The sequence below is a fragment of the Ranitomeya variabilis genome, chromosome 4 (assembly GCF_051348905.1).
Source record: "Ranitomeya variabilis isolate aRanVar5 chromosome 4, aRanVar5.hap1, whole genome shotgun sequence".
In the NCBI taxonomy this organism is placed as follows: domain Eukaryota; kingdom Metazoa; phylum Chordata; class Amphibia; order Anura; family Dendrobatidae; genus Ranitomeya; species Ranitomeya variabilis.
Window position 1 is genome coordinate 222,641,756 of NC_135235.1, and position 17,074 is coordinate 222,658,829.

Consider the following 17,074-nt stretch of genomic DNA (forward strand, 5'->3'; position numbering starts at 1 on the left):
GTTCACCCTCTTGGACCCCCGGTACAAGCACAACTTTTCCACTCTAATTCCTATAGAGGAAAGGAGTATGAGACTGCATCAATACCAACTGGCCCTGGTGCACAAGCTGAAAATAGCCTTCCCATCTGACACCGCTAGCGGCAGAGGACGTGGTTCTGAGGGCCAACAAGCGAGGGAGAGGAGGGGAGCAGGCAGCTTGTCAAGCGCTGGCAGAGGATCAATCTCCAAGGCCTTTGCCAGTTTTATGTCACCCATGCAAGAGTATGCCACCAATCCACAGTCTAGACAGAGTAGAGGCGAGATTTACAGAAAGATGGTGAAGGACTACCTAGGTGACCATACCAACGTCCTGCATGATCACTCTGCTCCATACAACTACTGGGTTTCAAAGCTGGACACGTGGCCAGAACTGGCACTGTACGCCTTGGAGGTGCTGGCTTGCCCTGCCGCTAGCGTGTTGTCAGAGCGGGTCTTCAGTGCAGCTGGTGGCATCATCACCGATAAGGGTACACGCCTGTCAACTGACAGCGCTGACAGGCTGACGCTTATCAAGATGAATAAAGCATGGATTTCTACAGATTTCCACTCGCCACCGTGTTAAAGCAGCTCAAACTGAAGTCTGTCATGTCACCGTGCCACTCTCCGTGCTGACGCTGCTGACGCCTCCACATGCTGGGTCTTCGCTACCTCCAAACTATGTAATTGTGCCACTCTGTGGCCTCAATGTGTAAGGAATGATGCTGCTGCCGCCTCCTCAAGGGTCCGTCACCGTGCCACTCTCCGTGCTGACGCCTCCACATGCTGGGTCTTCGCTACCTCCAAACTATGTAAATGTGCCACTCTGTGGCCTCAATGTGAAAGGAATGATGCTGCTGCCACCTCCTCAAGGGTCCGTCACCGTGCCACTCTCCGTGCTGACGCCTCCACATGCTGGGTCTTCGCTACCTCCAAACTATGTAATTGTGCCACTCTGTGGCCTCAATGTGTAAGGATTAAGGAATGATGCTGCTGCCGCCTCCTCAAGGGTCCGTCACCGTGCCACTCTCCGTGCTGACGCTGCTGACGCCTCCACATGCTGGGTCTTCGCTACCTCCAAACTATGTAATTGTGCCACTCTGTGGCCTCAATGTGTAAGGAATGATGCTGCTGCCGCCTCCTCAAGGGTCCGTCACTGTGCCGCTCTCCGGCCTGATGCTGCCTCCGCATGCCGTGCCCATAGCTGCCATGCTGTGTCAGGCTCAATTTCGGTGTGTTTCACCTGCTACCTCATCAAAGTGGGTCACTCTGTCACCACAAAGCTGTTGGCCATAATTTGGCGTAATGGTGCATTTGGGCAGCCTCAGAGGCAACTATGCATGCTGCCCCTGCTGTTTCCTGTCCATTCCAGTGTTGTTTCCATCATTTTCTGAGCTTCCCAGGTTTTTAGGCGACCTTCCCTGTGCAGAGCTTTGGTCCCGCTGAAAAATGTTCGAGTCTCCCATTGACTACAATGGGGTTCGTTATTCGAAACGAACACTCGAACATCGGGAGATGTTCGACTCGAACAACGAGCACCCGAACATTTTAGTGTTCGCTCATCACTAATCGCTGCCATTGTTTTTCTCCTGTCTTTGTTTTAAGAGTCAAAACTTTATTAGTCATCTATCGCTGTATGACAGCTTGTTTTCTACAGGATGACTTATAGTTTTCAAAGACACCATTTATGTTACCATATGATAAACTTAAAAATGGGGAAAATTTTTATTCTCTCCCTTACACACTGTCCTCCATGTTGTTCTCTCCCTAACAGACTTTCCTCCATGTTATTCTCTCCCTCACACACTGTCCTCCATGTTATTCTCTCCTTCACAGACTGTCCTCCATGTTATTCTCTCCCTCACAGACTGTCCTCCCATAGGGGTGGAACCGCATATTCATCACTGTAATGGGCGGTACCACGTGACCGCTCATACAGGAAGAAGCTGCGGCGCTGAGAGGAAGCATCGAGGGAGCCAGGTGAGTATTTGATTTCCAGCGGGCGGACGCACAGGGGGTGGGAGGCGGGCGGTGACCGGGATCTTTATTTTAAACACACACACAAAAAAAAAAAGAAGACTTTTCAATCCTTCTCTTCAGCGAACGCTGCTGGGGGGAAGGAATGAATTCTGGCTTCAGCACCAGATGCAGGGGACAGCGCTTATCTCTAGCGCTGTCTCGTGCACAGTCCGTGTGGTACCCAGTCGGCACACGGGTGGCACACAGCTGCCGCACGTGTGCCACACTGATGTGCCACGTGAGCTCACGGACACGGATAACTCCGGTACCGATTTTTCCGGTACCGGAATTATCTGGACGTGTGAGACTGGCCTCACAGACTGTCCTCCATGTTATTCTCTCCCTCACAGACTGTCCTCCATGTTATTCTCTCCCTCACAGGCTGTCCTCCATGTTATTCTCGTTCTAGTATATGTATGTAGTTTATTGATGAATGTTGATTGGTCGATGCTGGCCGGGCGCGACCAATCAGCGACGTAGGATTTCGGTTACAGACAAACAGACCCTTAGACAATTAAATATATAGATATGAGAACAATCCAGGGGAATTGCAATCTGTTGAGTGCTTTACTATCGTGTCACTAGAATTTGACATTCTTAAACAAATTCATGTAAAGGTGGCATTATTGTTGTTAGAAGTTTGTAAATGATCATCTTATTAATCCATGTTGGACTGGTCTACTAGCAATCAAATAATGAAGATGAACTACACTCTTTATCGGACAAATGGGCTGACAATGGACAAGATGATTTACTTCTGGGTTTCTTTGTTTCTTTGTTGGGGATGGATTTTTATTAGTCTATGGTGATAATATGTCAAACATTAGTGCCTACAATGAAGACAAAAATTGGTACCTAGGTCCTAGATGACCATTTTGGAATGTGAACAGAAGTATACTGAATTTGAGACAGTGACTAGAAATGACAGGAAACAATGTTTTTTGTTATGGGAAGTGTAGGGATTTAAGCTTTCTAGCAGCATTAAGGGGTACACACAAGCAATTGGTTCTAGTGCAAAACTGTTTTAGGCTTAGTAACTCTCAAAAGTATATAAAACAGCTTTTCGTTAGCTAGCTAAAAGAAAGCATTCAATAATAAAAACACAGTCCTTTCTCAGGGAAGTCACAGTAATATTGCAGATTTACTTTGACTGTAAGTGAGGCACTAGCGATTAGAGTTCTCATTCCAGCTCCACTACCTCAGACACACCTGAGCCAATTCAGCTACCTTTTATAAGACCTGCAAGGCCAGTATTGGAGTGTATGGGAGCAACCATTCCCACCCAGGCTCTTTGGTCATTCCTAAATCCTGGACCCAAAATCTCTTTTGTTAGCAAAATACCTCTCAGTAACTTAACATTAATGGAGCTTTCAATTCTAGGACTTTCATCACCGAGGCTAGTCACCTCGGTGATAGGTACCTGCCAACCAGCACTGCTCCTTCACAGGAGATACTACCAAATAAAAGTCCAATAAAGACACGACCAAAGGGAATTGATACTTGTAGTGAATCTACTTTTTGCTCTTGCTTAAAATGCTATATCAAAATGGCTCCTGTGTCACATTCCATCACATATTTCTCCTATTTGTGACTTTCATTGTCTTTTTGTTTGTTTCCTTTAGGTGGTGTTAAAGATAATACTTTTATAGTCAAAGAAGGAAACAGTGCACAGATAAACTGCACAGTGGACAGCAACCCTATAGCCGAAATTACTTTGCTAGTGGAAAATGAGAAAAAAGAAGCAGTTACTGGACAATGGCTTATCTACAACCTTACCAATATTAGTCCTAGTGATGCTGGGAAATACTTGTGTAAGGGAAAGAATAACCTTGGGATCTCCGAAAAAAACATTGATATAATTGTTCACTGTGAGTAGACTGCCAAGACCTAAAGATAACTAATTATCTGGACTTATTTAATTTCAGCTTAAAAAGGATTTCCACTAACATTATATTGATGACTGATCCTTTGGTTTGGCCATTGATAATAGATCGGTGGGAGACCGACTGCCGGCAGCTCTGGCATCAGCGGGAAGTAAACAGTGAATAGAGTATAAGACCTCCTCTTCATTAGACTATTTAGATGACTCTTTCTACTCCACCTTCCAATTTTAATAAACACCTCTAGTAATAATATGGACTCATACTCTAGTAATATAGAATATTCTGCTGAACACACTCTCTAATAATAACAGATGACTTCTAATAGTGATAAATGACTCTACTAAACTCACTCCTTAATAAAAATAATAGATCATACTACAGACTCCACCCTGTAGTAATCGTAATAGATGACTCTGCTGACTCCACCCTCTAGTAATAATATATGAGCAATGGTTCCAACATCTAATTATAATAAATGGCTCTTCTGACCCCATCCTCTAGTAGCAATATACAACTCTGCTCTGATGACCCCACACTCTATAGATGAATGTGCTGACCTTGCTTTTTAATGATAAAAGATGACTACTGACTTACTCTCTAATTAAAACAAGACATGACTCTGTTGACTTTATCCCAGTCTATACAGTAAAGCAGATGAGCTGCAAAAAAAAGTCAAACTACATTGTGTTCTCATTTTGACAGGGTACAAATTGACCTGTTTTATGATTTTTGTAATATGTACTGACATAAAAAACAACCAACCTGATTTAAATATGTCATTTTCTGGTACTATATTACTTTATCATTCATCCCTTTAAATGACAAATGCAATAACTCACCCACTTTTACTGATAACCTTGGGTGCTGATGTCTGGTCAAGAGGATAAATGATTGAATGATTCGACTAGGACATCAGAGAGGAGAAAAATGTGTTTGGAACCGGGGACAAACTCACATGAACCCTCTTAACCAAACACACTTAATATAAAGGTTTTTTTACCCTTTCCACCACTAATGTACCTGTATGTATCTATATGTATGAAAATATTTATAAAATGTATTTGTTATTTCAGATGCTCCTAGAACGCCCAATATAAAGTGTGCAACGACTGAAGGTATAACAATGAGTTTTCTTGTTTTATATTGCTGTAGATTAATTTTGTATTACAGATTTGTGTCAATTTTTTTGTCCTAGATTAGTTTTGTTTCAGATCATTTTGTGTTTTAGTTTATTTTTTGTGTTGTAGATAATTTTAGCGCTCTAAATTATTTATGTTGTATTATTTTTGTGCTATACATTGCTGTTTTATTTTATACTGTTTTTGTGCTTAACATTAGTTTAGTATTTAGGTTAGTTTTTTCTTTGGAATGTTTTAGCCCTTTAAATTACATTTTTGTTTTCAACTATTTTTCTCAAGCAGATTAGTTTTGTTTATTGGATTGTGTTTTTGTTCTAGTTTAGTTTTATGCTATTGTTTATTTTTCTGAGGTTAGTTTTGAATTTTAGATTATTCTTGTGCCTTAGATTAGTCTTTTATAGCTTAATTTTGTGCTAAAGATTAAGATTTTGTGTTAGATTATTTTGTGTTTTTAATTTTTTCAGATGCAAATTTGTTTTTTTGCTTTAGACATTTTCGTGCTGCAAAATTAGTTTTTTGTTTTAAGTTATTTTTGGTCTTTAGTTTTGTGTATTAAATTTTGTTTTCTGTTGCAGATTAGTTTTCTATTTATAATAATTTGTGCTCTAGATTAGTTTTGTGATTTAGATTAATTTTGTATTAAACAATTTTACCCTGTAGATAAATTATGTCTTTTAGAATTTTTTTTTTTAGAATACTTATACATTTAGATTATTTTTATGCTTTGGTAACTTTCATGATTTAGATTATTTTTGCTTTTGCTGCAGATTCATTTTGTATTCTAAATCAAGTTTGTTCTGTATTTTTAGATGACTTTTTACTGTAAATTGAATTTGTAGTTTAGACTATTTTTGTGCTGTAGAATATTGTAGTTAGTTTTGTAATTTAGTTTTTTTGTGCTGTAGATTTGTTTTAGGTGTTAAATTATTTTTTTGCTGAAGATTTGTATTGTATTTTAGGTTTTGGTTTATGCTATACATTTTTTGTGATATAGAGTAATTTTGTATTTTAAATAGTTTTTATGCTGATTCATTTTGTATTATAGTTTAGTTTTTTTATTTAAATTATTTTATGATTTAGATTATTATACAGTTTAATTTTGTAATTTTAATGATTTGTGCTGTAAGATAGTTTTGTAGTTTACAATTATATTTAATCTGTACTTTTGTGTTTTAAATTATTTTTGGCCTCCCAATTAAATTAATTGTTTTTGATTATTTTTGTATTGTAGATTTTTTATAGCTATAGATTAATTGTGTATTTTATGTTTGGTTTTTTTTTTTGGGGGGGGGTGAAGATTAGTTTTGTACTAAGATTATTTTTGTACTATAGATTAGATTTGTGATTTAGATTATTTTGTGTTGTAGATACGTTTTGTGATTAGATTATTTTTTTTGTGCTGAAAATTACTTTTGTGATATATGACATTGTTTATAAGCACCTCCTATAATACCTTGTGCCGACCCCCTTTATACCAATTTTATTTATATGGATTACTTTTGTATTTAGATTTATTTTTATGTAATGTGAATTATTTTGATGTTTTCAATTGTGCTGCCAATCATTTTTGCATTGGAGATTATTTTTGTGTTTCAGGGTTTAATTTTTGCTTTGCCTTGTATTTTTACCATGATTAATGTCTTTTAACAGTGGTTGTTTAGCTTTTTTTTATAAAAACATGTTTAGCTTTGGAAGCTTTAAAGACAACAAACTTTTTTTGTTAAAATTGGTAAAATGTTGAGTTATTGAAAATTGAATTTTGGCCTTTAGTCCATGTATAGTTATTTTTTCAATGGTTAAAAATAGTTTTGAGTCTCAAAATCTTGGATCTTTGCACAACTTCTTGGTAGATTTTAATTTTGTTCATGTTATTTATACCTCCATGTAGCAGTATGCTGCTCATGTTAAAGCTGATCTTCTGAAAGGAGGAAATGATTAAAGGGAGCCTGTCAGCAGTTTTGGCCAATATAAGATACGACCATCACCTTTTAGGGCTTATACACAGCATTCTATAATGCTGTATTTAAGCCCCCCACCCGACTGGGAAGAACTGAAAAATAAGTTTTATTATGCACACCAGTGGTGCGGTCCGGTCCGATGGGTGTCGCTGGTCTTGGTCCAATGCCTCCCATCTTCTTATGATCACCCACCTGCTTGCTTCTTGTGGATGACACGACCCTGCATCATCCACACAGGTTCTTTGGCTCCTGCGCAGGCTTACTTCTCTACCCTATTGAGGGCAGAGCAAAGTACTGCAGTGCGCAGGTGCCGGTAAAGGTAAAAGAGCCCCTGGCACCTGCGCACTGCAGTACTTTGATGACAATCGGTCAAAAAGAATAAGAAATAGGGAAAATGTAAAAAATAACTATTTGCACATGCATTTTTCTTTATTTAATCACAGATTGTAGAACAGGTGACGAGCACATGATATACATCATGGAAGGCACCACTTCAACTTTAGTCTGCACCGCAAAAAGCTTTCCGGAGGCTTCATTGTCCTGGATACCAACTGGTTCAAAAAATACTAAGTTTACCGCTGTCCAAGGTCATCTCTCCTTTAACAAAGTATCTCTCAGTGATGAAGGACAGTTCACTTGTGTGGCCAGAAATATTTATGGGACTTCTAATTCCTCCATCATCATCAAGGTGACCCGTAAGTAAATAGAAAGAAATTTATGGTGTCATGATACTGTAGACCAGGGCTCCCCAACCTGTAGCTCGGGAGCCACATGTGGCTCCCGGCCCCATGAATTGTGGCTCGCGACTGTCTGCCAGCTTGATGCATTAGGTCCAGGTCTTGTAAACAGGTATCAAGAGCATATCTCAAAATGGTGAATTTTGTGAGTAGCCCTGCATAGAATTGCAGATCTAGATGCATATTTACTGGTCTTAGGGGTTTAGCGATGTTTTAGGTATGGTACGCTGGAAGTTTGTACTACCTGTTACAGAAGGTGCTCAAAGCTGGATGTGACAGTGTGTTGGGAGAATACTGAATGGGGGTATTGTGGGAACCCCTGGATCTCAGTGTACTGCTCTGGAGTAATTTCTGTGCAAAAGCTTTGGTTATCATTATACCTGTAATGGGGGCTTTGGTTGACACTACTTTGAAGGGGGTGAGAGCTGGAAGTGGCTCGCAACCCTCTCTCAGTGCTGAATGTGGCTCGCAACCCTCTCTTTAAGCTGAATGTAGCTCTCAAGGTCAGAAAGGTTGGGGACCACTGCTGTAGACCATTGTTCTTTAAATGTGAGGTTATGTTTTGCTATATGGGTAACAAATAAATATAATACTTCAATGTTTTTTGTTATCTATGGTCTTTTACTCTACTTTAAAGGGCCACTGTCACCCCCTCCAGCCGTTATAAACTAAAAGAGCCACCTTGTGCAGCAGTAATGCTGCATTCTAACAAGGTGGCTCTTTTAGTTTTTGGTTCAAGTATTCCGAAAATAAAGCGTTTTTAAACTTAGTCAAAATACCTGTCTTTAGACAGGGAGGCGGGTCCTCACTCCCCAGCTTCAACCGCTACACTGCCGTCACTCCAATGTTCAGTGGCTTTCGGCGCCGCCCCCTCAGTGCTGTTTACGCTTCAAAACTGGCGCCTGCGCTGTGTACTGCGCAGTAAGCTCTGGCCGTCTGACATCCCAGCCAGGCTGGCAGACTGCGCCTGTGCGGGCAGTGCGGCCACCCACCTTTTGAATCCCAGCACCGCACTATGTTATGCATTAGGCAGAGTGCAGGGCTGGGATTCACAAGTAGGGCGGCCGCACAGGCGCAGTCTGCAAGCCTGGCTGCGCAGCACAGTAGTACACAGCGCAGGCGCCGGTTTGGAAGCGTAAACAGCGCTGAGGGGGCGACGCCGAAAGCCACTGAAGATTGTAGTGACGGCAGTGTAGTGGTTGAAGCTGGGGAGTGAGGACCCACCTCCCTGTCTAAAGACAATTATTTTGACTAAGTTTAAAAATGCTTTATTTTCGGAATACTTGAACCAAAAACTAAAAGAGCCACCTTGTTAGAATGCAGCATTACTGCTGCACAAGGTGGCTCTTTTATTTTATAACGGCTGGAGGGGGGTTACAGTGGCCCTTTAAACCTAAAAATGAAAGATTCATTGTACCTAACCCAATTATCCTATATTATCAGCCAAAAGGAGATGTGGACCCACTGGGTCGGCCAATGGATGGAAAAAAAATACAGGGAATCTCTCAATCATTACCCAAGAAGTAGTGTCAATTAGCGACATCTGATATGTAGAGTAGTTGACGTTTCAGATTCAAAGCAAAGGACAGGAGTTATAGTCAGGCGGATCATGGGTAGAGGCAATTTGCCATTAGATTTGCATGAATGTCATGAAAGTGTCCACTGCCATTTTTCACAAAGAAAAAGATTGCATGAGCCAGTGAAGGCTCATATGACCGCAAGTGAGGTTGTGCAGACTTCCCCATAATAATTGAAACTGTCACATCACATGGTATGGCACAGCTAATCAGTAACTAATTTCATAGCCAGCATGAATACGAAATATAGTGAGAGGATGTCACACTTCACCACGCAGCAATAGAGAAAAGGAGATAAAGCCATATAACGCTGAATAAACATTACAGATAATGTGTGACAGCCCAGTACTAAAAATCAGCTACCATCCACATTCATAAACAGCTAAAATCCATTTACCCATAGCAATATACAGTATGTGACATTACTAAGACTGTTTTTGCACTAAAGAGCATCAAAAGGGCTAGATACTGTCACTTGAGACCTCAGAGCATCATATATGTGCTTTCAGGTTAATTGAAGTCTTTGCCAAACTCAAGATTCAAGAAAAATTGATTTGTTGCAAATCAAATCTTTTGGAAAATTTGCCGAAGCTGGTGAATTGAAATGTAGAAAGATTTGTTCATTATTCATTCTTATTGTTGAATTATTATATTTTGTTTATAGTTGTAGTAACTACATGCAATGTAACAGGATTATGTAATGTTTAAATATCGAAAACAAACCGATCAAGATCTTTTATTTGATGGAGCCATACCTCTAGTGATCAAGAATGGACGTTCTCTTTTAAATTACAAATTATTTTTTTCTTTACTGTATATCTAAAAACATCCATCCTTTTTTCTACTATTTAGAGCATTGTAAATATAATTTTTTTATAAATTTTTTATAAATTTTTATAAAATAAAAAAATAAAAAATAAAATTTTTATAAAATGTGTATAAATTTATAAACTTTTTATAAATGTTATAAATATAATTTTTTTAAAATCCTCAGAATATTTGGATTTAAAAAAATCATCATCATCATTTAGGGACAATTTTCTTTTTCTAAAATTTGTATTCCAATGTAAAATGATTTCCAGGATATTTGCAGGTGTGATTTTCACATGGTAATTTGTCACATACACACTGCTCAGCACGTTACTTGGAGTGCACCTGCATGGGTTAATTTATCTCCCATCACCTAATCTAGCTCTTAATCTCTGATTTAATTATAAAGTGAGCATAAGTCACACCCCGACACATTCAGTACACCCTGATTTCTTAACTTGCTACCACCACTCATCCAACACATGGGGTGATGAGTCCCCAAAATATGAAACTATCAGACAGTCAAAAGGTCACACACTCTCTGAAGGGTTATTGGTTCTTTTAGAGCATACAAGGACAAACTTATTAAAGATTTTTTAGCTTTAATATAAAAATATACACTGTTTACAATAAATATATAAAAAAGGTAAAAATAAAATGACACACAAACATGCAAAACAGTTCTAACATAAAAAGGAGAATAACAGAAATACCTTAGCGTTTCTGTCTTCAGTTATAGTCTGGTTTCCTAAGGGATGGAGAAATGAATCATGGATTGATTATAAATTTCCTTCACAGTAGGTTCTAACGTTCTTCTCTTTGTTGCTGAATCTGTTCGTCAACTACAATGATGGGGAAGAAGAAAATTATGAGACTTTAGGAAAAAAATTAAGAGCCTCAAGAGTTATAATACCAAAAACAGCCATTTCTGGAAACAATACTGTACCTAATGATTTATATTTTTTCCCAGCTCAACCAAGAAACGACACTGGGATAATCATTGCTGTCAGCTGTGTAGTTGTCATTGTGTTGTTGCTTATTGGTGGAGCCTTAGTTGTGTATTATCTCAGAAAGTAAGTATCTCATATTTTACCATACTGGAGTTTTGTTTGTGTATATTTGATGATTTTGCATTATTATTGGTACTCCCCATATTATTGGTACCTCCGATATTATTGGTATCTCCCATATTATTGGTCCCCCCAGACTCAGTCTATGGACAGGAGTGACGCTTTTTTGAAAAATGCTTTCTCATCAAAACTAGTTAATCAACCTAAAAGTGGAGACCAATAGCAATATTCAGAATGGGTCAACTATGACTGCAACCTCAAGCAAATGGCTTTCGTAAAGTTACTTCCACCATTCTATTTTATTTGCTGAGTGTTAGGGTTGGCAGAACGCGCCGAATATATTTATTAGATGGGATTGGTGCGTTCGCAACCCGGGATCCACCGTGCAGGAAAGAACCTGCTGCTAAGTAATGGGTGGCACTATATGGCGGTATGAATCAGCTCTGTTAGCTTCACAGAATGGCCGTGAAAGCAAAGCTCTGTGCCCTGTTAGACTTTCACAGAGGCACAGGCTAACTACCCAAATGAGAGCAGTCAGTGGTCATGCATGCACACAAAACTCCTCGCCGGAGGTGCCAGCATTCTAGGGGCTTATTTCAGCCGGGTCCCTGAACACATACAACACATGACCACAGTGGCGCAAAGCACGTAACTTTGGAAGATACTAGCGCATGGCCGTGCGGCCATGCGAGCCTTAAATGGCTGGAGCACGTACAGGATCTTCCTAGAAGGACCAATGAGAGGCTGCTACAGAGCCTGCGCACCTACAGGACCTTCCTAGAAGGACCAATAGATTTGGCTGCAGTACCTGAGCATGTGACCCTTGATCTCCACTGAGAGACCTTACCCTGGGCATGCTCAGTGTGTGCAAAGCAGGACTTAGTCCCAGAAAAGCCTGTTCACCGTAGATCTGTGCAGGGTACAATAGCAGATCCTGGAGAGGCAGCAGTAAGCCTTTGCACAGTATCAGTCTTAGTGAGACGCTGGGACCGACGTCTCCGCTGAGCAGGCTCCACTGCGGCCAATGGAGAATGGGAGACCGCAGCAGACACAGATCAAGATTTCCCCTGTGCAGCAGAGGAAACTCAACTCCTAGCACTGAGTACATCTCGATGGGGTAACTCATTCACCAAGACTGCCAATGACACTATCATCAATTATCTTCTGTGAGTGGGAATCATTATATGAAATATGTTGATGCTAGATGCAAAAAGAATAAATCTTGATGAAAACATCAGTTTTTCTGTAAATTACAAGAAGATAGAAGAGAATTGGCCTGCTGTTCCATTCTTCCTAATTTGTAGATCTATGAAAATGGGAACAAATCTTGATGACCATGAAAAAATTGATTCAATTTAAAGCAAACCTGTCATCAGAATTTTGTCAAGTAAGCTACAGGCATTGTCAGGTTGGCGCCGTTATACTGATTAAAATGATACCTGGGTTGAGGAAATCCAATTTTGATGTTGTTGATTAATCTATATTTGTAGTTATCAGTTAATGAGATTCTCGTGCTCCGGGGCGGTTCTTGGGTGGGTCTTTATTTGGTGGTCTGTTCTCATATTCATCCCTATGGGCTTATATAACAGGTCACTGATCAGTTAGTGACCTGCCTTTATTTTACATGCTGCATATAATAGTGTGGGCTTTAAAGAAAACAATTTACCTTCGGCAAAATGGTGGCAGCGGCTCCTGTACAGTAGCATCTAGGGATTACCGATAGATGCTACTGTGCATGTGCCGCCACCATCTTGCTGGAACCAAACTTGTTTTTTGCTCCAAAAAAAATGGTGGCGGTGCATGTGCAGTAGCATCTATCGCTTGGCAGTAGATGCTACTGCTCAATCGTCGCCCCTGCCATTTTACTGCAGCCAACAAAATGGTTCTGGTGGTGATGCATGCGAAGTAGCATCTATCGGCAAGCAATGCTCTTACTCTGTGCAAGCACTGCCCACTGGTAGGTGGTGCTTGGCCACATTGAATGCATCACTTGCCGATAGATGCCACTGCGCATGCACCATAGTTTATGCCATTTTTATGGAGAAAAAATAAAAAACTGGCTCCTGCAAGATGATGGTGGAAGATGCGCGGTGGTATCTACCAGTAAGTGATAGATACTACTGTGCAGGCAACGCCACTGGCACAATTTTTCTGGAGATAAATTTTGTTTTTAAAAGCCAACAATATTATATGCAGTATTTCAAATAGGAAACAGGGTCAGTGAAGTATCAGTGACCTGTCATTTAATCCAATAAGAATGAATATGAGAACAGAGCATCAAATAAAGTGAAGTCCACAGACCTGCCCACAGGCACGCCTACAGATCACCCCGGAGCACGAGCATATCATTAACTGAAAATTGCAAATCAAGATTAAACAACAACCGCAAGATAAATTCCATCACCAGGTATCATTATATTCAGTGTAGCGGTGCCAACTTGGCAATGCCTGTAGTTTACTTAGCAAAATTCTGATGACAGGTCCACTTGAAGTTCATCAGGTTAATGTCCTTATATTGTCTTTAGGAAAAAGCTGTCAAAGAAATCAGAAGACAAGAAAGAGATGAATGCTGATGACTCCAGCGTAATCTATGCCAACTCTGATGTGCACATTCATGTAAGTAGACCTGATGGCTGATAATTAGTGATGAGCGAATATACTCGTTACTCGAGATTTCTCGAGCATGCTTGGGTGTCCTCCGAGTATTTTTTAGTGCTCAGAGATTTAGTTTTCATCGCCTCAGCTGAATGATTTACAGCTATTAGCCAGGCTAAGTACATTTGGGGGTTGCCTGGTTGCTAGGGAATCTCCACATGTAATCAAGCAGGCTAGTAGCTGTAAATCATCCAGCTGTGGTAAAAAAAAACTAAATCTCCGATCACTAAAAAATATTCGGAGGACACACGAGCGTGCTCGGGAAATCTCGAGTAACGAGTATATTCGCTCATCACTACTGAAAATATATTATGGAACCATATAAGTTAAGAAGTTCTCAAAAAATATTTATGGAATGACTATCAGATAATGTGACAAGCACCTTACAAGCTCTGTCTGAGAAGTGGCCATGCTGAAGAGGAGTGGTGCACCTTGGTTCTCAAGATCAGTAGGGATTACAAAAGTTTTGAGAAGGTTTTCTCTAAAAGCTAGTACATTCATGTTGTTTGCTTCAATATCTTTATGATTCTTGAATCATCTTCTACCATATTTGCTCTTAACCATTTATTGATCTATATGTTATTTCTCAAAACATCAAGTCAACATAAGATGTCCATTCTTCTGCTGAACTGTCCACATCTACCTAAGCCTAATTTGTCACATTTACTACCACAACCATCTCCTACAAGGTCTCCAACAAACTGGACTACAATTTATTAAAGTATAAACCAGATAGGCTCCTGCAAAGCTCTTCATCTCATGTCCCATTTCATTGTCTTCACACTGGCTTATGATTAACTTAGAAAAGCACTTCCATTTTTCTGTTCTATAACTGCACCTCCCACCTGGTTGCCTATCACATTCCGTACTTTTCTATATTGTGTGCTTACTTCCAATTAGGCCAGGTTATTGTTTTCTTCCTTCATCCTCAATCTTGATCTCTAGCTTTCATCCCTCATGTTATTCTTCTACGCTCTGCTTTCAATCACTAGTTGCATTACTAGAGCAATACATGACTATCTGAAGCCTGTTCCATCTTTATCTGCTGGGCGGACATCAATAAACTGGAGAAAGTTCAGAGAAGAGCAACCAGAAAGGTGACCGGTCTGCAAACCATGTCCTATGAGGAACGGTTACAGGATTTGAGAATGTTTAGCTTGCAAAAAGGAAGACTGAGAGGAGGCTTAATAGCGGTCTACAAATATGTCAAAGGGCTGTCACATTGTAGAAGGATCATCTTTTCTCTCATTTGCACAAGGAAAGACTAGAAGCAATGGGATGAAACTGAATAGGAGGAGACACATATTAGATATTAGAAAAAACTTTTTGACAGTGAGGGTGATCAATGAGTGGAACAGGCAGCCACGAGAGGTGATGAGTTCTCCTCCATGGAAGTCTTCAAACAGAGGCTGGACAGACATCTGTCTGGGATGATTTAGTGAATCCTGCTTTGAGCAGGGGGCTGAACCAGATGACCCAGAAGGTCCCTTCCAACTCTACCATTCTATGATTCTATATCATTTACTCTGTATTGTCCTAAATAAACTAGTGAGTTATAAGTTTACAGTCATGAGACTAAACTGTCATCTCCTACATTAAAACTGTAATGACAGGCACTGCGCAGTCATCATCATTACCTGTGATAGGCGTTTCCATCTGTCCCATCTCTCTGTGGTGAACATCGGCAGGGCAGCCCATGCATCTTTTATGCATGAATTTACAATTTCTCACATTCTGGTATATTCTCACTCATAATAACAGTCTTGAGTCTACTTTTAAAAAGTTTAAACAGTTCCAGAAACCTTTATTAAATACCACTCGTAGCTTGTTGTATACTTACAGAAACCCCTATAAGGGATACTTTAATAAGAGATAACAATTCAATGATAGATCTTTAATTGTCCATTCAACATCTATCATTGAATTGTTGTCCGTTGTTAAAGTATCCCAGGCTTATGACTGATTTTTAAGTTTATTTTATTTTTATTGTAGGGAAACCAAACCCAACAGACTGGAACCAACTCAGTCTATTCAGTACCAGAGGACAACAACACCTCCGAATATATGAACGTTGATGACATACATTATGCCACTATTGATTTTTCAAAGCTGAAACCTACAAATGCTCCAAAAAATATGGAAATTGTATATGCACAAATAAAAAAGTAGCATTTACACAAGAGAGAATACCAAACACTGAGGGGCCGTCTACACGAAGAGTAAATTGGCCCCAACTAATTTGGTGCTACATTTAAGCTGATCTGTCTGAAACTAATTGCGATGAGATCTACAGTCGTAATGTCACAATTTGTCACTGGACGAAAACTTGTGATGTCACACAATTTTGGAAATGGACTTTTGTTTTACCAGGAATTTAACTGATGGAAACGCATTGATGATGTCACAGCACATTACCTGTCTGAAATCCGCCTTTGATGACACAGCTGTTAACCTAAATGTAACCCGCTCATGAGTTCATAGCAGCTGATGCTTGTTTATCTAAAAAGCATTACTGATGACACTTTGACCTATTTGTCACAGACCATCTTAATTAAGTCTCAGCAGAAAATAGACATTTAAGTATTATTTGATAGAGGGGAGGAAACACTTTCAATTTAGTAGGTCACTTATTGTGGGTATTCTTCTTCTAGTTATAAATTAGCGACTTGTGGCTGAAATTCTGTTTATTTATTTTTTATATAGATTTTATTTTTGATAATCGACTTCCGATACAAGCAGTGTAAATAATGATCTAGCACAAAGAACGATTGTAATCTACACAAGTCACAATAAAAAGGGAATATTTTGTGTGTAATTACTTATGCTGTCTGTAAGTACAAATGAATATTATCTTTAGAGCTCGACAATTCACTATGAAAAATATAAATCTACAAAACATCTTGATTCACAGTCTGCATTATATTTCAGGGGTACCGTAAGTAATATTCGTACACAGTGACTGCACCAGCAGAATAGTGAGTGCAGCTCTGGAGTATAATACAGGTTGTAACTCAGGATCAGTAATGTAATGTATGTACACAGTGACTGTACCAGCAGAATAGTGAGTGCAGCTCTGGGGTATAATACAGGATGTAATTCAGGATCAGTAATGTATGTACACAGTGACTGCACCAGCAGAATAGTGAGTGCAGCTCTGGAGTATAATACAGGATGTAACTCAGGATCAGTAATGTATGTACACAGTGACTGC

General features: G+C 39.6%; 1 protein-coding gene across 1 annotated transcript in view; it reads left to right on the top strand.

Annotated features, from left to right (window-relative positions):
• The window catches only part of LOC143770434 (sialic acid-binding Ig-like lectin 13), a 54,579-nt gene extending 37,899 nt beyond the window's left edge, over nucleotides 1-16,680 (top strand). Inside the window, exons 6-11 of the mRNA XM_077260056.1 lie at nucleotides 3,657-3,902; nucleotides 4,991-5,032; nucleotides 7,458-7,709; nucleotides 11,109-11,211; nucleotides 13,734-13,824; nucleotides 15,856-16,680. Of these exons, the coding sequence (XP_077116171.1) occupies nucleotides 3,657-3,902; nucleotides 4,991-5,032; nucleotides 7,458-7,709; nucleotides 11,109-11,211; nucleotides 13,734-13,824; nucleotides 15,856-16,032 (911 nt within the window). The 3' untranslated portion in view covers nucleotides 16,033-16,680. The remainder of the gene's footprint in view (nucleotides 1-3,656; nucleotides 3,903-4,990; nucleotides 5,033-7,457; nucleotides 7,710-11,108; nucleotides 11,212-13,733; nucleotides 13,825-15,855) is intronic.
• Nucleotides 16,681-17,074: the final 394 nt, after the last annotated feature.